Source organism: Daphnia carinata, chromosome 4, assembly GCF_022539665.2.
Source record: "Daphnia carinata strain CSIRO-1 chromosome 4, CSIRO_AGI_Dcar_HiC_V3, whole genome shotgun sequence".
Lineage (NCBI taxonomy): Eukaryota > Metazoa > Arthropoda > Branchiopoda > Diplostraca > Daphniidae > Daphnia > Daphnia carinata.
Window position 1 is genome coordinate 6,223,934 of NC_081334.1, and position 27,678 is coordinate 6,251,611.

The following is a 27,678-nucleotide window of genomic DNA, read 5'->3' on the forward strand; positions in this document are numbered from 1 at the left end:
TGTATTTGCCGTGTTGTCTATTTTATTATCGGTAATCGTTGCTATCGATTTCTTTTCCCGATGGATCGGAAGCTTAAAAAAAAGATGCGCAGTGTAATAAAGAGCGAAGATTTTTCTTTTTCAACAAATGACGTACGTCAATCAGTTGTGTTTTTAACGATTTTCTGTCGCTAGATGTCGTTGTTGGTCTTGTAAAATAAAGTTTTATTTTAAAAGGTAAATAGTTATCATAATTCATATCAAATCGTGAAACCGTTTTTCCGATTATAATTCGATTAAGCTTGCAATGCCGACCGCTAGATGGCAGTTTTCGCGCGTAAGCGTCATCTCTCCCTCCAGAAAAATTCAAAAAAAGCCCTTTCATTTTTTTTTACATTCTAGCCTGCAGCTAAATAAGAAGGTGCGGACCAAGGGGAAGGGGCGGCCCAAGCAGGAAGGGGAGCCAGCGGTCAGTGGCTATTGGACTGTCGAGAGGTTCGCTCTCTCCATCTTTGCACTCCGACAAGCGGTTTCACCAACTTGTTCTCACACCATTTGTGTCTTTGAGTTGAAATATTTCGAAGCCGATGCATTCCTAGACTTTCAACTGAATCTTAAAGTAATGGACAACGACGAAAACGTGACCATGAGTTCTCGGCCGTAAGTGAGATCATCGTTTGTGATTAGGCTGTGGGAAAATACACCGACCACATGTGTTGTTGCTGCTTCCCCATTGTGACTATGGTGTGACCCTGGATTAATTATTATGTTCTTCATTTCAAACAGGTAGGACATTTTTCGAAAATGTGTTTTCTACTACGTTTAATTTTCATTTCGAAAAAAAATGTGATCCTAAGGAGGGGGGGGGGGGTAAACAACGCTTTTTTTTCGAGATGGGTCCTCGAGGGCTTTTTTGAGAAGACCGCCATGTTTTTTTTTATTTCTTTTTTTTTTTTGGCGCCGGAATTGTGTTCTTTTTTTCGTAGAATGTGATGAATTTCATCTATGCTCGTCGTTACGTGTAACACGATTATCGTTTGGGTGTGTACCACATTGCCGCCGTTACAGAAACGTTTCCAACGTGTCTAAGAAATCGAAACGAAATCTTTTTTTTTTCTACGGAAAAAAAAAATGTTAATCTTAAAAAAGAAAAATTTTCTGATGCAACGAGACGTTGGCAAACGGTTTGCCCTTTCGGAAAACGTCAAAAACATTACACGCTTCGTGTTATGAAGAGGGCAAACAAAACCGAGACCAATTTACTCATCCACTAACAAACAAGTTGTCCGGCCTTTTTTTTGTTGTTGTTGCATTGAATCCGGTTTTGTGAGGGGGGAAACAAAATTTTTAGGGAGTTGTTCATTTTTGTTTCAAACACCTGTGGTGAATGTCAATTCAAACACTCCTATTTTTCTAGGCCTTTTTTTTTTATTATTATTTGAGTGTGTATATGCGTAACAGATGTTGAAACTTTCTAAAAACCCCGATTCGAATATTACGCATTTTTTCGAAACTCTAAGTCACCACCTTGCATCTTATGATGCTCGATCTCAATTAACCTGAGGGTCCAGTCTCCACGTTTGGGGACCACCGTGGTGGCCCTTTCTTCAGTCTTCTCATAGAAAATAAAATATTATATAATACAACCTTTGAATAAAATAGCCGGCAATCACGACGGCCGGCTATTTTCTTCTAGAGAAAAAAATATATATAAAAAATGACTTTGTTCGTGCCGCTTTAATTCCTCCCCTCGAAAAATATTTTCGAATGTTACAAGAAAAACGGGTTTTCATTCTTCCATCTGTATTTTCTTTTTAAACGCCCACTAATAGCTCACGGAGATATTTTTTTTTCTTTCCCATCTACTGGCCAGAGTAGGGAAAAAAAAAAGCCTTCAGAATTGTTGAAAAATCGAAGCTATATGTCTTGTTACATTGTGTGTCTATTTACACACACCTGTGCAGCAGACAGTGTTTTGCCTTGTGTAGGTATATTTTTTTAAAAAAGAAACACCTTTCCTCGATCTTCATAATCCATCATTCCGTTTTATAAATTCGGGCTGGATTTCTTTTTGCTAGACGCGGGGTTGCCATTGATAATCTTCGTGAAAAAAAAGAACGTAGTCCTAATCATCATATTTTCTTAAACATTCTAAAAACGAGTGTAACAAAAAAATTCCGTGTGCTTGTTTGCCTTCAACACGAGATCACAAAAGAGACGTTCTATTCAAGAATGTTCTTGTTGTGTAGACGAGGGTTAGGGTGGTTTATAAAAGAGAGAGCGGAAGTGACCCCCAAAGTCCAGATTTATGGCCATGTTATTTTTCTTTTTTGTTGTTGTATGTCTGTGCGTGTATCGAACAACAACAACAAGTCGGGAAAAATACCTGAGGGTGTCTACTGCGTTCAATAGATTCTTCTTAAGTCTATCCGATCTTGGCGGTTATTGGGGGGAAAAGCTTTTTCCTTCTTTAAAGCTGTCGGGATTGAACCAGCACAACCGAGAATTAACTTTTATTTAAAATTTATTTCACGTACTTTTTTTTGAGGGTTGAATTAAATCTTCCATACCACCCGCAAGGCCACCTCTTTTTGTTGTTTTCCTTTCAAAAATAAAATAGGAGGAAAGAATTGATTGAATTATGCAAAGAAGGAGGGGATTTTACACGACCGCTGACGTCGTGGCGTACCAACATGATGAACGAGACGTGTCGTTTGGTGTGTTATCTTTTCCCTTGGCCGCGCGTACGTCTTGCTTGAGCATTCTCGTCAGAAGAGCAATTAGCGGAAAGGAAGAAGAAGAAAAGTTGTGACGGACGGGTAGATTATTGGTAAAGCTAAGATGGCGCCACCATGTACATTTTGGCTACGATGATGGAAGAATGAAGAAAAGGGAATTCATGTTTGAATAGCCTCCAGTCATGTGTGTGTGTTGAAGAAGAGGGGGGAAATAAAAATGGTGGGACGCACCTGTGGTGGTTGGGAGGCCCCATGCCCAGGTATTTTCTCTTCTTCAATTCTTTAAAATATTTTTATTCTTTATGGGGTTTTCTTGCTGGCCCTTTCGGATGGGAAAAAGGCCAGCGACCTGGGCATCTTTTGGCTCTTCCCTTGAGGGCCAGCTATTTTTTTTTTTTTTTTTTTTTTTTTTAACCTTTTCAAACAAAAGAAGGTGTTCTTGTTGGAGGAGGGAACATTCACTTTATTGCCGTGTTCTATACATACGTTCTTTTTTTTTTCTAAATGTGGGATGCATCGAAAGATGAAATAGTGCGCCATTTTCAGTATTTTTCATGTACCTGAAATCGGAATTCCCAATTGGTTAATTGAATTTGGTGACAGTTACATTTTTGTCTATTGATTGTTGAGGTTTTAACTTTCTTAAATTAAATCCCCTCGTCTTTTATTGACCCGTTTTTAATGACTCGAGTCATTTGATTTGTTAAGTAGAAACGAAAAGGACAAAACATTCGTGCTGATAATTGAGAGGTAAAAACAGAAGGGGAAAATTGACTCTTGTTTTTTTTCTCTCTAATACCTGTCGAACATTAAAAAAAAAGAACCGGGTTTCAAATTTATACAATCAATTTTGGAAACAAAAAAGTTGGGAAAAATAATTTTTTCGATAAAAAAAAAGGCGCTGTCTGAGTTCCCCCCGCATATGCGACATCCAGACATCGTGAAAAAACAGCAATTGTATGGTAATCAGTATGGTAATGACATTGGGAATTGAAACATTTTTTCTTCTTAAAAAAAAAATTCGTTTAAATTAAAAAGGAAAAAATCGTGAGCTCACGATTTCAATCGGGATATGCCCGCAGTCCGTGACACACAAGTCACGCTGTTGACCTGTGATGCATTCTCACGGTCCCCATCTTTCTGGTCTCTTTGATTTGGAAAAAAAAACAAAAAACAAAAGATTCCTCTTAATGAATCCAGTGCCAACTAGTTTTGATGAATTCGGACAGATCCGTTCGGGTCACGGCCTTTTCGTTTCCTATTTTTACGCCCTTCACATTTTTGTTTGTTCGCTAAACGTTTCGCAAACGAATATATACACGCACAACATAGTAAAATAATAATAATAAAAAAAAAAGAGTGGCAGCTCGCTGTCACGCTAAACCACAACCGCCGGCTCGTGCGCACTTTGTCTTTTCTCTCCGTGTTTTTTCTTTCATCGATCGTTGTGCCCACCTGGCGATTCTTCTTTTTATCAACCGCTCGCAATTTCGTTTCCATGAAAACAGAATTAGTTTTTTTTTATTACGTCGTAGTCATCCATGTTTTTTTTTTTAGAAAATCCTTTGACGGATGTCCCGCCGGATAAAAACCGGACAAGGAGCCGGCGCGTCTTTTTTTTTTTTGAATTTAAAATATTTCAAAATGATTAAGTTTCTTTGGCGGTTAAATTACATTAACCTCGACACTGATGTGTTTCGAACGCACCCATTTTTGTTTGGCCAAGGTTTTCTCTTGTCATCTCAACTCATGGTCAAACGTTCGTAAGTTATATCCAAACAACACGCACACCCAATTTTCTTGTTGCGTAACTTAAGCAAAAAAAGAGTATCTCTCCTCTTTTTTTTTTTTTTATGTGTGTGCCAATTTCCCGTTGGGTCGCACGATGACAAATGGATATTGGATGTTGTTGTTTTTTCCGAGTTGCGTTTCCTGCTTGTCTTCATCCTATGGGATGGAACGAAGCCGAAAATAACTTCCGGACCGATGTGTTTTTTTTTTTTTTTTTTTTTGTCCAATGCGACTGTCGAAAAAAAAAGCCATTTCGACTTTCGGATGGGCCAAAGATATGTTTGGAATTGCTGGACATCGTCAAAAAGCGAATGGCATAAATAAAACACGAAGGTGGTGGGGGGGGGGCAGGAGCTAAAAAGAAAAGGTGACGTCAGTCGGAATAGATTAGACATTTCGAGACTGGATGCAAGAGGAATGTATATCGAATGGATTAGAGAAAAAGAAGTAGCCTTACATGGCAAAAAGGAGGGAAGGGGGGAGAGACGGAAAAAGGAAAGAGAATCAACTGTGACAGGCCGTGACCAAGAATTTCACTGTGTGTCTGTGTGACACTGCAGCGCAGAAATGCGACGGTCTTTGCCAACTTTGCCTGACGAACGGCTGGAACATCCATCATAAAAAAAACAAGTAAATAATAGAAGGGGGGGGGGAAGAAATTAAAGTGTATCAGAAACATTCCTGAATGAAGATCGAGTTACTTTTTTTTTTTTTTTTTGAAGCAGTTATCAGATACGCTTGGACCCTGGGTCATTTTCACGTTTGTTTTCTTTCCTCCCCCTTCAAAGAGAGGGCCATGAAAAAGGAATTTGCTGACAAAAGAACAACGATAGCTAGTTGTGTGTGTCTGGAACACGACCAAGAAAAGAATCTCAGGCTTCCGTTTCGCTCTTCTCCCCCCGCAAAGCCCCGCATTACACGCTAATCTCATCAAATATGGCGAAAAGAAGTGGTAGCCAACGATCCTGCGCAAAGAACAAAACAAAAGAAAAAGAGGGGAAGATTTAAAAATTGTTTGCATGTCCCTCTTCCTTTAATTTTAATTTTTTTCGAAATGCATTCAAGGGAAAATGTTTCATTGGCCGTCTGGAGGCCACACAAAAGTTTTTCAGACGTCTAAGAAACAATGTCTTGTGGCTTCACTTTGGGTATTTGTCGTGCGTTTTATTTTTTTTTGAAAAAAGAAAGGAAGTTTTTGAAAACAAGAAGAATACGGAATGATGGTCGTTGACATTCACTAACGAATGAAACATTTGAAAAAGAAAAGAGGGACGAAATATCTGCGCTTTCAGCAGAAAAAAAAAACAAACGAAACAAGGTAGAACGTGAATAATGTAGACCAGCGTTCTGTTGCGGGATTCTTATGGCGTCCGGGTCTAATCCCGAACTGTCATCAACCGTTAATGAGTCAACTTGACGGGATTCTTGCCTCTCCTCGCCGTTTCGAAAGTGGACGAAATTGGATCCGCGCACACATCATTCCGGAAATAAACTTTCCGTGCATACCTTATGGTGCCATCTGTCTGTGTGTGGCACGACGATAAACTATAAATAAATAACATTTCTTTTTTTTTTTTTATTCTGTTTTTTTTTTTTTTTTTAAAGATGGTGGCCAAAAAAAAAACACGAGAGATAAACCAAAGAGTCATTTGGCAACGTCCTTGGCTTTCCCGTCATTAAATGAAATGTTCGAAAAATATTTTAAAAGAAAAATGAAATAAAACAAAACATTTTTTTTTCTTCCAGAGAAAAATAATAAAAATGCATCGAAACGGATGCCAATAGTTTTTTTAAGTTTACCAGACGGAAACTTCCTGGTCGGCTTTTTTTTTTCCCGTCCGCACATCGTTACCATTTTCAAATGTAATCCCGATTCGGTTGGTTCCGCATCACTCGCTTGTCCGCTCACTAACGCGTTTTATTTTATTTTATTTATTTTTTTGGCCAAATGTCTGTTGATTCCTAAATGTAATCGAAGGTTTTTTTGGGGGTTTCGGTTCCATTTGAACGAAGCCTTTGGTGTGTCACGGTCGAATCGACATTTTAATTGTATTTTTCTTTTTCTTAAATTTATTTCAAAATTATCTACGCTGTTTGAATGTATAAAAAAGATATGTTAACCGATATGCATTTTTTAAAAACAGAATTGAAGGAGAAGATATTTGACGGAAAAGAAGAAACGCGGGAGCGGGGGAGTCTTCTCTCCTCCTCCTGGTCCGCCAGACCGTGCAGCGTCCATGGCCAGTCCCGAGGGCAGCAAAAAGGTAAAGTGGGTAACTAACCCCTTATCTTCCTTTCCCCTTTGTTGTTGTTTTTCCTTTTTTCTTTTCTTTATGATGTTTAAAAGAAAGGAGAGAGAGAGAGAGAGACAGACCTTGGTGTACCTACACCGGGTGTAGGAAAGTTTAGAAAAAGAAGGCCGTGCATAGTTATTATTATTATGTACCGTCTTGTGTTTTGTTTTTTTCGTGTGTGTTTCGATTCTTTTGTTTCTCGCACGTAGCCTTGTCCGTTTTATTTGCTGTAAAACATTTTTTTCTTTTTTATTCTTTTGCATCTTTGTTTTTTTTCCCTTTTCACTTGACGTACAAGTTTCTCCCTTTCTTGTAACTGTTTCCTGCCCCTTCGGGCAGGGTTAAACCTTGTTTAAAGTTGTTTCAAAAAAAGTTGGTCGAAAAAAAAGGGAAATACGGTACGGACGGCTGAGGGTTAGGAGCCGTGACCATCTTTTTACACGCATTCGGACTGAGATCCCTTTTGCCTTTTTGTTGGTGCGGCAACTGCAATGCTGGAACGACTCAAAAGCAGCACAGGTTTTCGTGTCCGTTAAATAGAAATGTACAGAGGGGGGTCCCCATTGAAAAATGAGGCTGTCTCGACAGAATATAAACTGGGTATGTTACATTTATAACGTACAATGGCGACGTCTGGTTTCGGGGTTCAATAGAAACCAAATCGAGTAGTCGCCGTAAGGTAAACCACGGTGTCTAATAGCCTAAAAACGTCCCCTTCCTACTTCTTTTTTTTGGGGGGGGGGGAGGGCAGGGGGGTTCTCTTAATTGGTTAAAAGTTTCAGGTTGTGTCAGTTTACAACGTTTGAATGTTTAAAAAATGCGTGCTTTTCGCGTTTGTTTCCATGTCTGAATCGTTGTGGAACCGTTGTCAGCGTCTGCCATCTAGCGGTGGGATATTGAAGGTGTTGCAGAACGAGTCCAAAGAATTGTTTAAACCTAAACGGAGGGAAGAAAAAAAAACCCTGAATGGTAAAAAGTTTAAATGGATAATAGTAGAAATAACGATGATACAGTTCCGCTTGTTTATTTTTAGTTTCTTTGTGTTTAATTGGAGAGAACGATAACAAAAAATTTTTTAAATATGGTAAAGAAAAGAAGACAAAAATGGAAAGAGAATTCATATTTTTAGAAAGCCAGTCACGCTAAGTGTAAAAAAAAAAAAAAAATTACGCGACACGCTAATAGTTTCACCTGTAATATTCTTCGCTTTGAACGGGAAATGATGATTCTCTTCCTTTCCCCCTCCATTTTTTTTTTCACATCGCCTCGCCGGGTCGATTATGTAAAACGACAAACTCTGGAAATCTTTGGCTGCCGTGCAAAAAAGAAAACAAAACAAAAAAAAAAAAGACTATTCTGCATAATCAAAACAACAAGAACAAAAGGGAACAAGAACTTTCTCGATTTCGCAGAGGTTACAACATCCTTCTGATTTAGCAAAACGGATTGAAACAAAAGACACGCCGTACACACAATGTCTGCTCCGCCTCTTCCATTGTTTTGCTTCGCACTAGATCGAGAGACAATCATCGACAAACCACGCTATTTCAATGCCACAAAAGAGTAGCTATACAAAAAGTGTAAAGGAAAAAGAACTAAGGTTTTCTAGTGTTTTTAATGAATACTCACGGCCTCGCTACACGTACGATACGTCTGCCCATGTATACACTTAACCCCCCACCAAGTTATGTTTCCGTCTTTGCGTGCATGAGAACACGACCTTGAAACTGCGCAAGTTGATGATTTTCTTTCTTTCGTTTTTTCCATGGTGTTCGCTTGTTGTCTGTTCCTTTCGGGAGAACTAATAATTTTTGTTTTGTTTTTGTTTTCGTTGTTGGCTTCGGTTCGTGATTGCGTGTAGGGATCATCGTCGGGAGGTCAACAACAACGTCGACGGAGCCACGGTAACAGCCACAACAACGAGAACAGCCCGCAGAGCTCAGCCAACTCTTCATCCAGTCATCATCAGCTGAGTCTGCGGGCGCCGGTGATCCGGCACCGCGATCCCAAGGCTCCTGTCGTCATCAGCGGCTGGCTCTTTAAACAAGGCAGCGATGGCCTCATGTTGTGGAAGAAGCGATGGTTCGCCCTGTCGCAGTATTGCCTCTTCTACTACGACGGTACGTCCTAACAAAAGACTCTCGCTTTCTTCTTTTTATTGCCCTGAAACGCGGAAATGCGCATTAGAATATCGTTATCAGCCATTTTCTGCCGTGATTAGATGAGACGAAAAACGGAAGTTGCTCAATAGAGAAAATCTAAATGTCAAGGGGGACTTGTGCTCCCACCTGCCGTGAGATTCTTTTAATAGGGGGCGACATGTATACGCAACGGAGAAACGAAAAGGTTGAACAATTCAGAAAAAAAAAAAAAAAAACGGTAGACAGTTGACGTCTGTGATTCATCCGGTGCGCACGAATAGAAAACGGCGGGTCCATTTTCGTTTGTCCCCCGAGTTTTTGAAAATTTCTAATCGAAACAAAAAATAATAAGGTGTCTTGTTTGTCATCGTCAAGGAAAATCGACTTGGAGAGTGAGTTTGGAAAGTACTTCCCTCGTCCATTTTTTGTGCTTGTAAAATTCAGGTGATGCGGGGAAGGGAAAGCTTTTAGATCACGACATTTCGATGGTAGAACAAACCAGCATGCATATATCGACTGCTGTAATCACGCTACATTTCTATGTAGTACCACTGACGTTAATGTAGAAACTGAGGTCACTTTTTTGTATGTGTGTGTGATTTTTTTTTTTTAAAGGCTTCGTTATCGCTTGGTGGCCTCGTTAGATATGCTGATGGAACCAGCGACGTTCGACGTTAAGTGTCTAAGATGGGAACGAATCGATTTATCGAATGTTAGATGAAGATTTTTTTTTCTTTTTTCTCGGATGGTGTGTTTTCATTTTCATGCCTGGAAGGGTTGCTAGCGCATTGGATTCTCTTTTTTAAAAGAAAAAAAAAAAAAAAAAGAGAAAAACACGAAAGTGATTGTGTTACTTCGTGGTCCAAGGTTCCGGACGTGACTCTGGTCTTTGTCACGACCTGCAGAACCCGAGAAGAAGAAGAAAAAAAAAACATTTCTTAGTTTATTTTATTTATTTTTTTTGCTGATTCGCCATTTGCTAAAACTTCTTTTTCTTTCTTGTTCTTTTGGTTTTTCCTAGGTCCCGAAGAGGAGAAAGTCTTGGGTTCGTTGCTACTCCCCGGCTACACGATCCGTCCGTGTTTGGCGGGCGATCGGGACCGTTTCGTTTACCGCAAATACGCCTTCAAAGCCGAACATCGCAACACGCGCAGTTTCTACCTGGCGGCCGATTCTCGCCCGTCTATGATTCAGTGGATGAACGCCCTCAGTCTGGCAGCCATCTTGCAAGATTCCAAGAGCCTATCCATCACGTGAGCAAAGAGAACTTCACGTTTTCTTTTATTCATTTTGTTTTGTTTTTTTTAAATTTTAATTCTTCATTTCCTCTTTCTCAACTTTGACAGAGCCGAGTTGAATAGAAGCCAATTGGACGAGTCTACGAGCAGTGGATCCGTCGCTCTCAACGGAAGTCGCCGTTCTTCCAAGGCCGTCGCAGAGAATAAAGGGGTTGATGCGTCGTTCGACTCCACGGCACCTGATCAACCGACAGGTGCGTTCATTTTTTTTTTTTCTTTCTATTCTTGATTCCATTGTAGCGTGTGGTAAGTATCCCCTTAGTCGTATCTTCTTTGAAAAAAAAAAAAAATAGATATAAAATGAACACTTTTGGTATACACGTTATAGACCTAGCGGGAAATGTGTACCGACTCGTGACAATTATCCGGACAATGGCATCACTGTCTGATGACTTTTCTTTTTATTATTCTTTTTCTCTTCTTTTACTCCTTCCCCCGCTAGTCGTGTTTAAGCATCAGGGAAATCGAGAAGCGACGCTGTCCCGTCTCCCTCTTTTTTCTTTTTTTTTTATTTCGCCTTTGTCAACACAAAGGATTTTTTCTGGAGACAGTTCTTAATAGAACACGTAACGGTTTCACTATTTTGGCTTTTTTGTCACGAAAAAAAGAACATTACGGTAGTACTATGACGTGATGTCTTTTTGTCCATCAAATGTAACCCGAATGTTGTTAATTAATTTTTCTTTTCACGTCTCATTTTCTTTTGTGGGGTTGACAGGTCAAAGGCAGCCGTTGTACGCCAACGCTCCGCCTAAACCGCGCCGGGCATTAAACACGAGCCGGGACTCGCACTGTTCCAGTTCGCCGGACCGATCACCGGAACGTCCCGCAGTATTGGCCTCGTCAACGCCGGCCGCGGTAGGAGCTGCGGGATCATCCGCGTTTGAATCGCAAAACAATAATCGCACGTCAACGCCATCTAGCGGCATGTACGGACACCACCAGCAAGTGGCTGTCCGCCAGATGCAGCGCGGCAGCCAATTTCACAACGGCAGTCGGGTCTGGCCTCATCATCAGAAGCAACAACAAGCGCACGTGCCACAAAGGCCCGTCTCGGCCGAAGTGACGACGTTGATGCAGCAACAGCAACAACAGCAGACGATGATGAGGCACCGGAATAGTCCCCATCAGCCGCAGGCCGAAAGACGAACGCCGGACGCGTACGGCCGCTTCAAAACCGAGTACGAAGATGTGTACAACAACAGCAGCACGGCCAGCTCGACGAATTCACCTCAAATGCCAACGACCGGAGCGACACCGGCCAATCCGTCCTCCAAGGGATTTGTGGTGGCGCACAGGAGCGAAGTGGCCCGTCGAGTGCCGCCTAGGCCGCACAGTGTAGATTTTCTTCAATACCCTAACGTGTCGGGCACTCCGCCGCTGCAGCAGCAACCGCCCAGTGACTATTGGTCTTCGGAACAGAAATACGCCCAGCAGGTGCGCCAGTCCGTTATGCGCAATTATCCGCGTGACCATCAGCCGACGGACAGTGTTCAAGTGGCGTCAAAGGAGCCGGAACAACCACAACAACAACAAACGATTCGTCGAGTGGTGCGTGATCCAGCGGAAATATCTCGTGACGTCAAAGAGAGCGCCCTTTGGTCGTACGTCCAAGCGGCTGGGCAAGCCCATTCATCCGGTGCTCACCACCGCCCACCTACCAAAACAAATATGTCCGCCTCGCAGGAGAATCTGATGGCGGAAGAATCGCTGGCCATTTATAATCCATGCGAAGGGCAGCTGCAACAACAGCAACTCTTTCACCGTTCGGCCAGCGCCCGTCTGCCCAGAATTGCGAAACAGCAGCCGGATTTGCTCAATTCATCGCTGGCCGATCACCCGCTCGAACTGGATAATAAACGCACCGAACAGGTAAAAATCATTTATTTATTTATTTATTTATTTGTTTATTTATTATGATTTTTTTTCTTCTTTGAAAACCCATTCTTCAATCACGCCATCTATTATCAACTCGTCATTTCCTGATTTAAAACGCACTGTCAGAGGGAGGAATCAATGAAACGCTTGCTGGAATGGAAGCAGAGGATGTTGCAATCACCACTGACGAGGAAAAGTGGCAACAGTGTCATCAGTGGAGGAAGTGGCGCCCGGAGCAGTGAACGCAGCACGCCAACGACGGCCGATAGAGACGCTCCTTCTCCAAGGATGCGGATCGACTCTCCTCTTCATCCTCAACAGCAGCAACAACAACAACAGCCAAGTAAGTTATTTTAGTCTCTCTAGACTCATCGTCGCACAGATCACACTTTCTCCTATCCGCTTTGGTGGCATGTTTAATTCCCGCACGCAGCAATTTTTATCGTTTCCGTTTTTTGAATTTATTTGTCGGGCATCATTTTTTAAAAAATGGCTGGCGTTTCCCTTACCTTTGCTGGATGCCTCTCCCTATTATTCCCGATCCTTTAATCAACTAACAATACCAACATACTCCCCCTACAACAACAACAAAAAAAAAAAACAAATCTCCCCTGGATGATGGCATCCGCGCGATGGATGGCTAACGGTCTCGAAACAGAACTTACTAACTCACGCCAGCCTCCCCAACGTTTGCGTTTGTGTTCTTTGTTGACGTTTGCGTTTGATTGTTCGTGTCGTTGTCTCTCTCCACCTTCTTCTTCCATCCACAAAACAAACCCATCGAAAAACGAAAAGATCCCATCCAGCTGACGGATTATGGAAACGCAAACGCCGGTATGGGAAATTTCGCCACGATGAGGCGAACGGTGGCCCGGGCGGCGCAAGATCTGCTCCATCAAGAGCAAGTGTATCAACAACAACAGCAAGAGCAACAACAGGAGCAACCTAGCCCGCTGAACGTGGCCTTTCGCGCCTCTCTGAAACGGCCGGCCGCCAACGAGAAGATCAAAATCCAACTGGACGAGGAAGCCGACGTGCGCAAGGAATTCACTTACGAATACGTTCTGACGGAACCGTCCCGAGAGGCGGACGGAGCTTCGTGCCAAGAGCCGGAAGATGCCGTTCCAAAAGTATCATGGCCCAGGCCGTCGTTGATGAGAGAGAAGTCGAGCGCCGTGGCCGATTTGAGGGCTCGCAGTGAAAGCCCTTCAGCCAATCGAATATTATTTTTGAAAGACGTCCAAGAAGCTCAACAGATGTCACCGCTGAAAGCCCGTCCCAAGCCGCCGCCCAAGCCGAGCCTTCACGACTTGCAGCAGGCGTTCCAGATCAAACGCAATGGATTAATGACCCATCATCACATGATGATGCTGGAAGAGGCTCAGCTGTCGATGGATCAACAGCAACGTTTGAGCTACGCCGAGTCTCTGCCGGAATCGCTGGCCGGTTTCGCCGCGACGATCGTCTCGGAGGACGGAATGAGTCCTTGCCCGTTCGAGCCGACCGTTTCGCCGCTGATTTCGGAATGCGACTGGCCGCACAACACGACCGGAACGGGCTCGTCTCCGGCACCTCTGCCGGACTTGATGTCCCTGGCCTCGGTGACTTCCGGCCAGTTGCGGAGTCGCAGTCGCAGCTGCGGCGGAAGCGTGCACGCGCCATCCGAGAATCTCTACATGAACACGCAGATGGCCGAACAAGAGGCCGATCAATCTGGATCAGCATCGGTCATGGAAGATCATTATCTGCCCATGACGTCGACTAAATTGGTGTCTGCTCGCTCCCCTCCGCCGCTTCCGGCCGCCAATCATTATCATTTTGAGGAGAACGCCTACGTCGAAATGACGGACAATGGGAAAATCAAAATTTCGCCACCTGGCGGCAGCGCTGCGAGCAATCGCGGCGGAGGAGGCTGCAACGGCAAACCTTCCACGTCCGTCTTTGCCGGAGTCTTCGATCCGTCCTACCGCTCGCCGGAGAGCCCCCGCTACAGCGAAATCACCGATTGTCCGGTGACCGTCAGACAACAACAACAACAAGATGAAGACCAGCCGCACTACGAATTCATTTACAAGGCGTCCAGCCAAGCGGAGCCGGTCTACATGGAAGTGCCGCAAAGCGAAGAAGCGGAAGAAGAAGAAAAGAGGATCAAAAAAGAGGACGGTGCGGATGAAGGACGAAAAGCGGATGGCGATGGGGAGCGAGGAGAAGAAGAAGCGGAATCGACGCAGGAACGTCAGACGAGCAGCGCGCTGGACACGACGGCCATGGAAGAGATGGATGACGGCGTGCGATCGCTGGAATTGATCATCACCCCGCCCCGACATCCGCGTTTCAGCATATCGGACACGTTCCGGCCGGCTTCCTATTTCCTGAGGTTAGAAACGATTCCGGCGACGGAAGAGAACGGCCTGGACGATCAAGTTTATGGACAGTCGGACGATCAATCGGATGGCGAACTTGTCTCTCCTCCGCCCATTCCGACGAGTCCGCCTCCGACGGATCACCAACACCACCACCTCCATCACCGGCCGCCCATCCATCACAGCCGGAGTCAGAGTTTGGATACGTCCCAGGACTATTTTCAAGGACGCACGTCCCGGAATAGCATCGCGTCCGAATTGAACCACAGCGTGTGCGGCCGGCCGCCTTCGGATTTGTCCCAGCGGCGGAGGCCGTTGACGATCGTCCGCAGTTTGGAGGATTTGCTGGTGGATTCCAGCGACGATCACCTGGCCGCCCTGACGTCCGCGCACAACACGTCGCGAATATCTGCCGCGTTCCAGGGCAGCACTCAGAGCTTGGCTTCCAACGGAATGCGCAACGCTGATTCGTGGAACCAACCGCTGTACGAGAATGTCTCGCAGCCCGTCGGAGGGCACGTCCGACAAGCGTCGAGGATTAGTATCGCGTCGAACGCGAGTCGGCGGACGAGTGCCTCTCCAGCCGGATCGATGCACATGGAACAGCAGCAACAAGCGCAACCGCAGCAGCAGCAGCAGCAGCAACAGCGATCGCGTTTAGGATCGGTCCTCTCGCTCAATTCCAACTCGTCGTCCGTCTGCCGGAGCGAACAGAGCGCCGGAGCGCCTTATTACTACTCTGATTTGCTGGGCAAAACAACGGCCACTCCGCCGGACGTTAGTCTGGAGGACGGCAATTGCAGTTTACGTTCGTCCAGTTCCAGGAGCGCTCAAGCGCAAGCGGCCAAACAGGCCTATCAGCACAGCATGGATCGACTGCGCGCGGTCCAGAAAAGATCATCGCCTCAGGACTCGACGCCTAAATTGGGAAGCACTTCGAATTTAGAGTGCCATCACACGTCGGCTCAGACGCCCACCAGTTCCGGTCAATCGCGTCCGGAGCCGAGACAGCTATTGGAAACGTTGCGCAAGCAGCAACAGCCCAACCAGCCATATCAGAGAGCTCAAACGCCCGATTTGCTGGCCAACCATCCGGAACAAGATTCGTTTTATTACGCCAATGGAAGAGGAACGGCCGCGAGTCGTCCATCACCTGCCGGCGATGTGATGCGTCGCGTCCGCTCGCTCGAAGGCCTACTGGATGAGGACGCCAATCGATCCGTGCCGAGATCGGAATGGACGGACTCTTCGCATCCCAATCGATCATCGGTGGCCTCCCACGCGAGTTACGTGACCAACGGATCGAACGGCCACGTTCATCCGCCGGTGGTAGCGGCCGAAGCGCCGCGTTACGCTCGAGATCCGACGATGCGGAGCCACGCTGCTACGAAGAGCCTTCCGGCGCGGGCCCGCTCGCCGCCAGGTAGCGCGTCGGGCGACTTTGTCGGCGGCGAATTCTCGCCCTGGGACGAGGACCAATTGTGGCGCGATAAGTTGAGACGGGCCAGTATCCGGCACACGCGCTCGATGGACATGCTGGACGAGATCCATCATGACGCGGGCCAGACGAACGGCAAATCTCATCTTGCTCCGGCCGACGAAGATTGCTACGAGCGATTGCTCCAGTACTCGGCCACCCTGGAGCGGACCAAGCGCGGCCAGACTTACCTGGACGGCTACACTTGGGACGAGATGGAGCAGCGATTCCGCAAGCCGGGCCGTACGAAATCGCCGAAAGAAACGGCAGGCCTGCCACCTTTGCCTCCGCAGCTGGTGCCTCCGCCCAATCAAGGGACTCCGTCCAACAACAACAACAACAACAACAGCAATGGGTCGCATCCTTTTTTAGAGGACGGCCTCCCCCCTCCTGCTTTCGAAATTGACCGCGAGAAATTGCGTCAATGGGATCTCATGTCCACGGCGCCCGTCCCGGCGCAGCCGGACAACCGAGCCATCAACAAGGAGGGAGGGAGGCGTCCGGCTGCTGAGACCAGTAGCAACAACATAACGAAGGCCGTCCACTCCAAATCACCCGTACCGCCATCATCATCGAGCGATGCAATTAATCGAACAACAACAACAACAACATCATCATCATCACCATCACCACCAACACAACCACCACCCCCTGTCCCTTCCACACCAATCCAGGCCATCCGTCCGTCCCCGTATCACCAGCCAGTGCTACCGCCCGACCTTGTCCGCACTCCCGGTAAGATGATACGATAGTCTCACCTCTCTCTTTCACTTTCTATTTTATTTATTTATTTTATTTTTATTTTGCTCAAATTCCCCGCACCGTGAAAACTTTGTGTTTCGTTCATTTTCTTTCACTCGGCTTGGCTATTCCCCCCCACCCCCTTTTTTTTTCCTTTTTGTGATATAACACGTGTGTTACGTTATACCATTGCTATCGTTTCTCGTGGGAATCAACAACCCCCTCCCCCCCCACACAAACCGAAACCCTATTTTTTTTTTTTTTTTTTTTTCCTTTCTTTCCCGACCAAAGTCATTAGAGCATTGAGACGATGTCAGTAGTGCGTGTTTACATCGTACTAAAACGCAGACACATAGGAGGAGGGCGTGTCTGTGTTTTGTCGCACCATATGTGTCTATTTTCGAGATCGACTTCAAATCTTTTTTTTTTTTTTTCCAGGGTGGTCTCAGATCGTTCACGGTCGAAAGCGTTTCACGTTTTGAAACATCGTGCGTTCTTGTCTAAAGGTTGTAAGGCGAAGCACTGTGCAGTATTTAGGCGATACGTGTATATATATATATATATCTCCATTTCCCCCTGCTATGTTTCTTTTGACGTTTTCCCATTCCTTTCATTGCGGGAATTCCGACACCCACCAGCCGCGGGAGTTCCGCGGGCGCTTTTTCCTTTACCCCACTAAATCTCTTTTCATTTCTATCTCTGACTGGCAAAGTCATTCCGACAAGCGGAGATGCATTGGCGCAATCGAGCGCGTGTGCCAATGTGCTAAGAAAACGTTACCCGATTCATCTTACAGACACTCCCTTTTATTTTTGAAGATACCCGATTCATTTCGGGATTACAACGAAAAAAAAAAAAAAGAGAAACGTATCCAACCGGAAGTTTGCGGCTAATAGTCAAACTCTTTTTGTTGTTTCTCAGCTCATCATATCTCCATTAGGATAGATGTTTTTAGACAGATAGAGCGTGATTAAGCCAACTCTTTTTTTTTTTTTTTTTTCGTGAGCGTGCACGAAAAAAAAAAAAAGATAACTGCCGTTGCAGCTGTTACGGATTTAGAGGAAGGAGATAATGCTGCTGCCGGTGACTTGTGTTTTGTGTCTATGTTGTTTGAGGTGGTGGGGGGGGGGGGGAGTGTTGCTGCTGTTGCTTTATCTTTTTTAGCCTCTTCATCTGCTTTGAGCACACGTATAAAAAAGAAATTTGAAAACGTTCTTTTTGGTGACTCTTTTTCCTATTTCGGGGAGGGAATTGTGCGACTTCTTGTATCCCGTTAGGCGGTCCGGGATTGACTTGAAAGAAACTTTACCTATGGTCGTTGGCCTCTCTTTCAGACCTCACCAGGAGGGCAGAGCTGCAACAAACGTTTTTTCTTTTTTTTTTTTTTTATTTGGTTTTATGTTGTATGCTTCGATTTATTGACTAGTCATCATCAAATATGGTCCTTCTTTTTTTTTTTTTTTTTGCTTTTGACGTCGCAGCTTGAGGCTAAAAATCCTCCTACGCTTTTTGGAAAGCATCTCCATTTTGTCCTGTCTCGTTCACGGTTATCGTGCCAGTTTAACTCGGATGACGTTGAGCGGCGTCTTTTGACTAGACTAATGACACACAGCCTTTTTCTTTTCTTCGTCTTCTAACCCATCGATCGTCTTAGATGCCATTGTCTCCCTTTTTCTTCTTCTTTCTTTTTCTGGGTGTAGACAAGTAGTGGAAAGAAGGAGAGAGAGAGAGATAGAGAAAGAAAGAGAGGGGGGTCGTCGTGTAACGGATCGATATAGGCCGGCCATCGATCCGTTTGCCCCTAGTCTCTGACGTCATTTATACATAGATCAAATGGCCGTCGGGTTTCTAAGCTCCTGTCGACTAGAGCTGATCTCGGGTTTCTTGGCGACACCAATTGAATTTCTTTTATTTAAAAAATTAAAAAAAAAAAAAACGAAGAAGGGTTTTGCGTTTTCCTGTGTTTATTTTATTTATTTTTTTTGCCATCTTGTATTGCGTGTAGTATTGGCCGAGAGGAAGATAACAGACCAGCAAAAGACTTACATAAAAAAAAAAAAAAAAAGAGTAGAGGGAAATAAAAAAGGCGAAGCTTGTGAGCGTTGCCAACTGGGTCGCTACGGGTCGTGCTCCGCCTCCCCAACGCTTCCGAGTATGTTGGTTATCCACCAACATCTTGATGCCCGGCTCTTCTGTTCAGTATGCGGCCAGCGCCCGAGCCGAGCTGACGGCCCTTTTAATTTTTCTGTTTTCCTTTTTTTTTTTTTTAATTTTTCTTCAGTTTTTCTTGACGAAAAAAAAAAAACGCGTGAAAACGACTATGGCAGAAGCAGGTTCTTAACACGTGCTATACACGACACGCATGTATTTCGTGAATAGTTTCTGGACTTTGGGGAAAAAAATTGAGGGCAGGTGTTTGTGTGCCTGTGCCGTAGACGTCTGACAGTGAATCAACTTATTGTGGAGGGCTATTTACGCATCGTTGCGCACCGTTATTAATACAGAAGAGCACACACATCCTTCCTTAGCGAGTGCTCGTAGTGCGTGTGGTGGAAACACAACGAACCGTGACGGAATAAATAAAAGAAAAATAAATAAAGGAGGAAGACACACACATGCAAACATTCAACAAGAAAATGAAAAAGACTTTAGTGTTGTGTGTCTTTTGAAACTGGTTTTTTTTTTATTTTTCTGGTCGTTTCTCTCTCTCGTTCTCCATCTTGTGGTTGTGTGTGTGTCACACTCACGCGGTCTTCACGTCTGTGTGGGGGCTATTGATCACAAATAAAAGAGAGGGGGGGGACCAAGAAGGGGGGGAGAAGCGATCTTAAAGAAACCGGTTTTTTTTTTTTGTGGAGTTGTGTGTTGCATCGTCTTTTGTTTTGTTTTTTTTTTTGCTTCGTTTTTAAGTGTTGTATTTCTTCCACTTGTGTCGGTTTGACTTTGTCCGGTCTCATCTCTCACCATCTGGCCATCCGCTTGAGTGAAGTCAGCTGACCTGGAACCCGGCGCTTTTTTTTTGCCTTTTGAATGGTGAATTTTTCCGCGTGTCGAAATGCAAAGGCAGCAAAAGAAGCAAAATGGCCCAGACATAAGGAATGTCGTCAACACATCATTCTTCTTGGTTCTTTGAACCGTAAAGCGTGACACGAGCGTCCGGAAGGCGAGATATAGATTTAAAGAAGAAGAGACACAGAACAAACAAAACGAATCGAAGAAAATTCTTATCTCGCTTCGCTCTGCATTTTCTATAATTATATACGTTAGACGTTCGAATCAGCCGCAGAGAAAAAAAGAGAGAGAGATGGATGCAGCAATGTGCCTTTTCTGTTTCCGATGCATATCGGGTAAGAAGAAAATTGTGGAAACAAAAACAAAATTCTCGCACGCTTTTTCTTTTTTTTTTCGGCGACATTCCCTTCCTCCTTTTATTTTCTTCCTTTTTTCCGGGATTGTGTTGATGGATGGCTACGCCTTTTTATGTTTAATTTAGGAGAAAGAAAATAACAAAAAAAAGAAAGGGTCTCCTTCTGTATACGAAAGAAAAAGAAAAATGTGAGAGCCCCCCCCATCGTGATCGATCGCGTTCCCGCCGGCCAAAGTTGACATTGTACATTCGATTGGAGATTCATCATCTTATCATATGTATATCTCATAAAGTCCTATTTTTTTTATTTTTTTATTTAACGATCTTCGTATCGACTAGACGAGTTTCTCCGAAAACGGGCAAAAAACGCTTTTCTTGAGGGGGGAAAGACAGCAAACTCTATGATGAAAACGATGTTTTCTCAAACGCGCTCTTTTCAGAATGTTCTATCGCTCCTCTAATCCTATTGGACATTTTCTCTCTCTCTCTCCCAATCCTGCCCGTTTGGTTATTCTCGGACCAACGAGCCCAGTTCGCTTCGTATAGCATTAAGCGCATTTCAACCCTGGTTAATTAGATTGCCAACCGTCCCCCTCTCCTGTTTTTCTAAGGATGCCTTTCGTATCCACCCACCTACCACCTTTTCCTTGTCAAAAACATACCCTTCTGCTGAGGAAGATACTGATTGCTTTTTTTTTTTTTCTTCTTTGTCCGTCTGCGTGTGTGTGTGTTTGTCGTCTTTGGCGTTTGTTTGTAGGTGGATCGAGCCCCGTTGATGCTGTGGCGGCTGGACTGAATCATGCGACGACAGGAGCAGCCGGCAAGGCAATCAACGGTCTCAAGGTGGCCTATAGCCAGAGTGGTTTGACGGGCAAAGTTTCGTCCAGTTTAGTGACGACGCAGCAGCCTCCGTCAAGCAATCAGATGATGACGGGCGAGGTCTATCACTCGGACACGGACGTGCCGCCTAAAAAAGTAAGAAACACTTCGATAAACGGGGCGGCCAAAACGAATTGAAGAGAAGGAAAAAATCTTGAAACGTCTTATTTCGGAGTTGTCCCGCCGCCCGTCGCGTCGGCTGGGCTGCCCGTCATGTCACGGTGTATATTTAATTTTATTTTTCCCGTTTTTTTTTTTTTTTTTTTTTCCTTGAAAAGGGTAAATTACCTCCGATGATCGGTCACGACCAGCCGTCAACCAACGGCAACCGCGCGGGTGATAATAAAGTGCAGCTGTCGGCGGGAGACCTGCTGGGCCGGACACACGAGGAGCTGGTCTTACTCTTGATCCAGCTGAGGCGCCAGAGCTCGGCTTTGGTCAAAGCACGCGACGCCTGCCTACTGGAAATGGAGAGCCAGGTACTAACTGATTTATTTATAAGCATTTTGTGTGTACGTATTTATACAAATGTGTGGAGGTTTTTGGTTGGGTGGGAGGTTCACAAAAAAAAAAGAACCCTGGAACACACAAACGCAAAGAAAAAATCATCACCATATTGGGGCCCCGTTGTCTTTGTTCGTATTCAACGGCCGTTAAGTCGTGGCCAAGTTGCCCGCAGGTGTCTTTTCTTTACCTCCGTTTCTTACATGGCCATTAGAATGTCGTCGCCCCAAAACTTCCATATGATAAACCCGAGATTTCAGTAATCGTGAACGAGGAGGGGGGGGTGGGGGAAATGCATCTCTGTCTCTGAATTTTCTCTTTTAGTTTCATAGATTCTTTTTTTTTTTTTTTTTTTTTTTAATGCCCCGGCTCGTCGTCGGAAATGATATACGGGCTGGCTCGTCTTGCGTTTCCCTGTCCTCATTTGAATTTCCAACCAACAACTCTTTGCTGTTTTATTGTTTGGGAAAGAGATAGAACCGGTGGCCCGTACGGATCGTTTCTGAGGAAAGAGAGAGAGAGAGAGAAAAGAAAATTCAAAGGGGAAGTCATCCGTCTTGGGGATGGTTCTCCCTAGATGTCTCCGTTGTTTGTCATCGTTCACGCTTCGATTCCATCGGAATAATCAATGAATGACATAACAAGAAGCTGTTTTACTTTGCCCATCAGCAAGATACATCAACTAAACATAAAAAAAAAGAAAGAAATTAATAGCCAAGTAAGGATCCCCCAAGACTGATAGATCTTTAGGGAATGAGCATAGCAAATAGGACGGCCAGCCATTCATAAATACAAGTTGGAAAACGAATACCAAATAAGCCCGGGTCATTCAAAGTAAAAGTTGTTGGGAAAATTGAACGTTTGTCCTAATTACCATTTTAAGACGTCTGCCTTGCAAGAGATTTTTTCTGTTACTAAGGCCGGCCAACATGTTGTGAGAAACACTCTTGTATTTCGAATAGTTACAAGATGTTTATTTAATTTTTCCTTTTTTTTTTTTTGGTTTTTGTACAACTATTTAGAATGCGTGAAATGTTTGTTCAGGCCGTAGAAACATTGCCCAATAGTTGCATCCCTTATCAACAGTGAATCGAAAACTCGTTGCGGCGATAACTAACGTGACGGAATCTTGTTTGGTCTTCGTGACAAGCGCAAAAGAAAAAAAAAACCTGTCGTTTGGAATGATGTGTCATCAACGGTAGATTGGCTCTCATAGAAAATGTACTAATTGAAAAACACAAAAGAAACCGTTGATTCGGAATTGCGCATTCCACCAGTTGCGGAGTACATACACAAGTTCAAAATGAAGATAGCGGATCATTAAATCGATAGGTTAGACATGATTGAAAGGATCCTTAAAAAAAAAAAAAACCAGTCCACTGAGATGTTGAAAGTTAACTTTTATCGATCGATTGGAAAAGACCTCCGTGAAGGACTCGTTCCATAAAAGACACGTTTTGTGCCTGGAAATATTTGCGACCCTTTTTTTTTTTTTAATGAGAACTGAAACTTTCATGTTTTTCTTATTCTGTGAACATTTTCGAATGAATTTTTCGAACTTATCAGCCTTGTTCGTGTTTAAACTACCTACCACCGATTAGAACTTTCAAATTGGAAACGAGTTGTGACTGTTAAACCTAACGGCACCATTTTTTGTTATGACGACAGGTCAAACTTGCTGCGCTCGACATTTCTCACCGGCAAGAATGCCTGATCAAAACAGGCGAATTGAAACACCACGTCAAGGAGCTCGAAAAACAAGTGAGTTATTAACCAGATAGACTTAAAAAAAAAAAAATTCCCGCAAAAACGAGCTTGTTTTGACACACGATTTTTTTTTTTTTTTTTTTTTTATAAAACTACATCCAGCTGGAGAAATTGAAACCCATGATTAGCTTGGTAGATAACATGGTCAAACTCGGTTCGTCGATGTCACCGCAGCGACACAAGAAATTGCCCAAACCTGAAACGAGCACGGCCGTCAAGCGGAATTTAACTCCGATGCTTCACCAGCAACAACAGCCGAAGTTTAAAACATCGCCTTACGAACCGCCGGCGTACAGCAACGTCCAGCAGCAGAGGAACGCGACGATGGTGTTCCATTCGACACCGAATCGCGCGGCCGATAACGACGCGGCCAACGCGTTTTACGGTGCGTCCGTTCAAGGGTGGCAGGAGGCGCAGATCTCGCAGCTCGAATCCAAACATCACCAGCTGGCCCAGCTGGAGAAGTTTGTGCGCGAAGAGGGCGCGGCCATCCATCGGTTAACGCGCAATCAGCAAGTTTTGAGACTGGCCATTCGGGGAATTCGTCAGCAGACCAACACGGCCCTGCAAACCGCCGATTATGGCGAGGTGGAGCGTTGTCGTCAACAGCAGCTTTTCCTGGAACGTGAACTTAGCCAAATCCACTCGTTACTGGCACTCAGCTCCAAGCGATTGGAAGACGCCGCCGTGGAAATCAGTCGAATAGAGCGGGAAATATCCGCACTTCATCAGCAACTACATCGCGTCGGAGCCAACAATCGTCAACATCAATCTGCCGGGAGTGGCAATCACTCGCTAAACAGGTCCAGCAACAACGGCAGGGAAATGGTGTGGCTCGAGGCGGAATTGAATCGTGTTCAACAGCACGTTTCTCAACTGCAGAACAAGCGACAGGAACTCAGCGCTCAAGTCAATTGCCTGACGTCGGCCGATTACTTCCTCGATCTCGACGAATCGTTTAGCAGCACCGGAACGGCCAAGCGCAAACCCATTAGCACATGGTCAATATTATTTTCTTTCCTTAAATTTTATCAATTTAAATCATTTTTTTGTTTTTTTCATTGGTCATTGCAGGTGTGAAACGGATCTAGACTCGCTGAACACGATCGATCGTTTAACACGGAACCAAGATCCATCGGCAATGTATTTCAATACTAGCGCTGGATCGCAGCACTATCAACAGGAACAAGAGCAGCAACACGAGCAACAGTACCAGTACGACGACCCTACGATGCCTGTAGATATCAGCGAAGCGGATGAGCGGATGAAACGATACTACGGTATCGTACCTAAACAGCAGCAACAGCCGGTGGCTCCTAGCGCGGCAGACAAGGCCGAAATCCGCACGGTGCGCATCGTCAAACGCGAGTCGGAGAAGCGCCAACGCGACAAGACGAAGTCGCGTTACGACGACAATTCTTTCGCCATGGACGAATTGGCCGAAGAGGATCAAGCGCACGGCGGCTCGAACGGCTTCTGCAGCGAAGATCCCATCATGGATGATCCCGTTCTGTCGCAGTTTAGCCACGTGCTGACGCTGCCGAGGCGTGGCAGCAAGCGGGACGAGCAAGGCAGGCGCTCCCTGTCTCAGCGCAATTCCATCGCCATGACGGAAACTCCAGCGGATGCACGAACTCAACCTCCCGGCCCAGATCAGTGGAAGGGCTCTCTTCGTCCGCGTCGCAACATGTCTTCGGTAAGTTAAACCCTTTCATTTTATTTTATTTTAATTTTTCCGCTCGTTTCAAACACACCGTATCCGCTGTACAGTTAAAGGTAAGTGTTGCGTAATGAAGCATGCATTTTTTATTGTACTTTTATGTACGTAGTACATGTCCCGTTTTATATTTGTGTGTGCGTTTGTTATTGTGGTTAGTTGATTTCTGTTGCGTAACAATTGTCCGTTGCTTTTTTCGTTTTTATTATCGTTATCCGTCTATTTGTTTTTTGTTTTTTTTGTGTGTGTTGCTTTCCCACCCCGTCCCGGCACGGTTGTCCCGCGTTTATTTATAGTTGTCGCTTGGCGATCGTAATTCGTCCACCAGCTTGGACATGGATACTGCCGAGTCGATCGAAGAAGGACTGGGCAGTCTGGATTCGACTCAGCGCTCGCCCGTCCTTACCCCCGTCTATACTAGCGATGCGGCTCGTGAAATCGTCGAAGAAATGCGCCGACAGGACATGATATCGGCTCGGCGTGCAGTACCCCGGCATAAAAGACGCCACATAACCATATCCTGTAGTCAACCCCTTGTCTTAGAAGCCCTAACCTCTGATACGGTTCGTTTCTCTTTTGTTTTTTGTTTTTTTCTAAGTCATAATCCTGCTTCTTTTTCTTTGTCTATTGTTCGTCTCTGTTTCATTTCGTCGTTACAAAAAAACTAACGAGGTCGAAAGGGAACCATTGATTTTCCCTTTTGGTTTTTATTTGGACGGATCTTTGTTAATGCTTCCGGTTTTTGTTTCCATTTACAGCGCATGACGCAAGGACGGGCCAGAGATGACGTGGATTTGCAGAGAGCGTTACGCTTTCATCATCCGTTTGCTCCGGACGTTGTCCGATCGACCATCACGCAAGCCATCCGCATTAACGAGAAGACGATTGATAATATACTTTGCGCTCCCGATAAAATCGTCATTCCCGAGCGTTACGTGCCCGAACAGGAAGTGGAGGAACTCGGCGAAGAGGAGAAGCAAAAGAGGCTCAAGAAAACCGAATCCATTCGACGCATGCTGACGGGCTATTCGACTGGTGTTGATCTTCCACGACCTCCCTCCAGTAAGTAACAAGAGCCTTTTGTGTTTTGCCTTTGTTTTTTCTAAGCGTTAGGATCCGCTAACCGTCTGTTACTGCTTTGACACTAGTCGCTGCTGCCAACGACATTGTAGAACTGTCGGAAGCCAAACAGCTGCTGGCCAAGGAGCGTCAGCAACGCGATCATTTCATCGGCCTCAACCAGATGTTGGTCGAGGAGATTAAAGAGAAGAGCAAAATGGCAGCAGGTAAAACAAGAATTTGGCATTTCAAATATATTTTCGCTTGTAGCATTTTTGAATTGTTTTTTTGTTTTTTTTTTTCAATTACTTTTTGGCACGCATTTATGATTTTATTTTTGGTTCGTTACATTAGCTGATGCATGTTGTTGTTTTTTTTTTTTTGTTTTTATTTCTTGTTTTTTTTTTTTATTTGCCCGACACACAGCGCCGAGCCTGAGCATGGAAAGCCAGTATGCGGCTTGAAGCGAAACGCAAGTCAATAAATTGCGCAACTTCTCCTCCTTGCCATGCCTTCCTCCTAGCGTAGAGTTTCCCCCCACCCTCATCGGTTAGTTTCCAAGTCTTTTCATTTTATTTTTTTTTACATCATGTTACAACTCTGCCGCTTGGCTGCAGCTTTAACACGAATGTCGCTATGTTCACGCCCCGTGCTTAATGAACGATGATGACGATCCGATTGTTTCATAATCGCAATATTTTAGTTCACGCTTTGGCCAACATGAAGTCGCGACGGGAGCACAGCAGCGAAGAGGAAGACTGGTCACCGCCCGCCGATCCATTGCCCATCTATCAACAGCGCTACAACTACCTCACATGAACTGACATGGTGGGACGACGACAGTGACGGGCGTCGTAGATGAGCGCGATCTTGTAGATGATTTTTTAAAAGAAATATTTACAGGCGCATATTTCTTTAGGATTTTTAAAAATGTGTATCTCAACCCGCCTACGGTTGCGGGTTAATGAACCCGCTCCAGAATTAGATTGGCCAAAATTTTTGTCGTCAGATTAATTGAAATAGAAAATCCTAAGTAATAACGAAAACGTAGTGGCCTTGTTGCAAATGATTCAAGGGTATTGACGTTACGCGATTGTGTTGTTGATTGTTATAAATAATCACGTTTTAAAACTTTTAAGGCAGTTTGGTGAATCGTTGTGTCCCTCTTTCCTTGTATGTTGACTAGGGCGAATGGAGTTTGAATTATTGTGAAGGGACATTGCCTTTTTTTTTTGTTTGTTTTTGGAACCGACTGGCACGATGCCCAGTGCCCAGTGTTAATGGCCCGTTTCACGTCATCTTTGTTCAAATCAGGCTTTAATCTGCCTGTTTTTTTTTTATCGATTTTTTTTGTTCTTGATTTTTTTTTTTTTATCTCTTTATATAATTGACGCGGCGTAGTATTAAGGCCATTATATATCCATCGTCGCTGCAGCTTTATTTATCTTCAACGGACTTTATTGTTATTTTGACCAATGCTGATTTACTGACTTGACACATATTACATCCTGCCTGTTTATGAATAAACAGAAGTGATATAAAAAAAAAATGAGGGAAAGATGAACTTTGGAGCTTGTTTTCTGTACTAATGGTTTTATGCTTTTTTCTAAAGCTTTGCCAATGTATCCTTTTTGTTCTCTTGGGCAAAGTCGTGACATGGTATGTTTGTATTTACTTAATAACTT

General features: G+C 44.5%; 1 protein-coding gene across 2 annotated transcripts; it reads left to right on the forward strand.

Moving 5' to 3' along the window:
* The first annotated feature begins 436 nt into the window (after positions 1-436).
* LOC130687164 (uncharacterized) lies at positions 437-27,540 on the forward strand. 2 transcript variants are annotated; one of them, XR_009000067.2, is made up of 18 exons: positions 437-765; positions 6,653-6,772; positions 8,664-8,922; positions 9,965-10,196; positions 10,290-10,435; positions 10,960-12,113; positions 12,246-12,462; positions 12,915-16,694; positions 20,825-21,042; positions 21,225-21,425; positions 23,119-23,211; positions 23,320-24,218; positions 24,292-24,913; positions 25,231-25,497; positions 25,693-25,996; positions 26,083-26,220; positions 26,697-27,287; positions 27,395-27,540. XR_009000067.2 is itself a non-coding variant. In XM_057510302.2 (17 exons), the coding sequence occupies exons 2-17, from the start codon at positions 6,746-6,748 to the stop codon at positions 26,810-26,812; spliced, it is 8,673 nt and encodes a 2,890-aa protein (XP_057366285.1). In that variant the 5' UTR covers positions 437-765; positions 6,653-6,745; the 3' UTR covers positions 26,813-27,540. The 2 variants fall into 2 exon arrangements, 1 of the variants encoding a protein (XP_057366285.1); XM_057510302.2 differs by having other exon boundaries at positions 26,697-27,540.
* The last annotated feature ends 138 nt before the right edge of the window (positions 27,541-27,678 follow it).

Bases quoted from the DNA above. Each gene is read 5' to 3' on its own strand.
- LOC130687164 (XM_057510302.2), top strand. From the start codon at position 6,746: ATGGCCAGTCCCGAGGGCAGCAAAAAG. The intron at 6,773-8,663 runs GTAAAGTGGGTA...GATTGCGTGTAG, and splicing joins GTCCCGAGGGCAGCAAAAAG to GGATCATCGTCGGGAGGTCA. The intron at 25,997-26,082 runs GTAAGTAACAAG...CTTTGACACTAG, and splicing joins TCTTCCACGACCTCCCTCCA to TCGCTGCTGCCAACGACATT.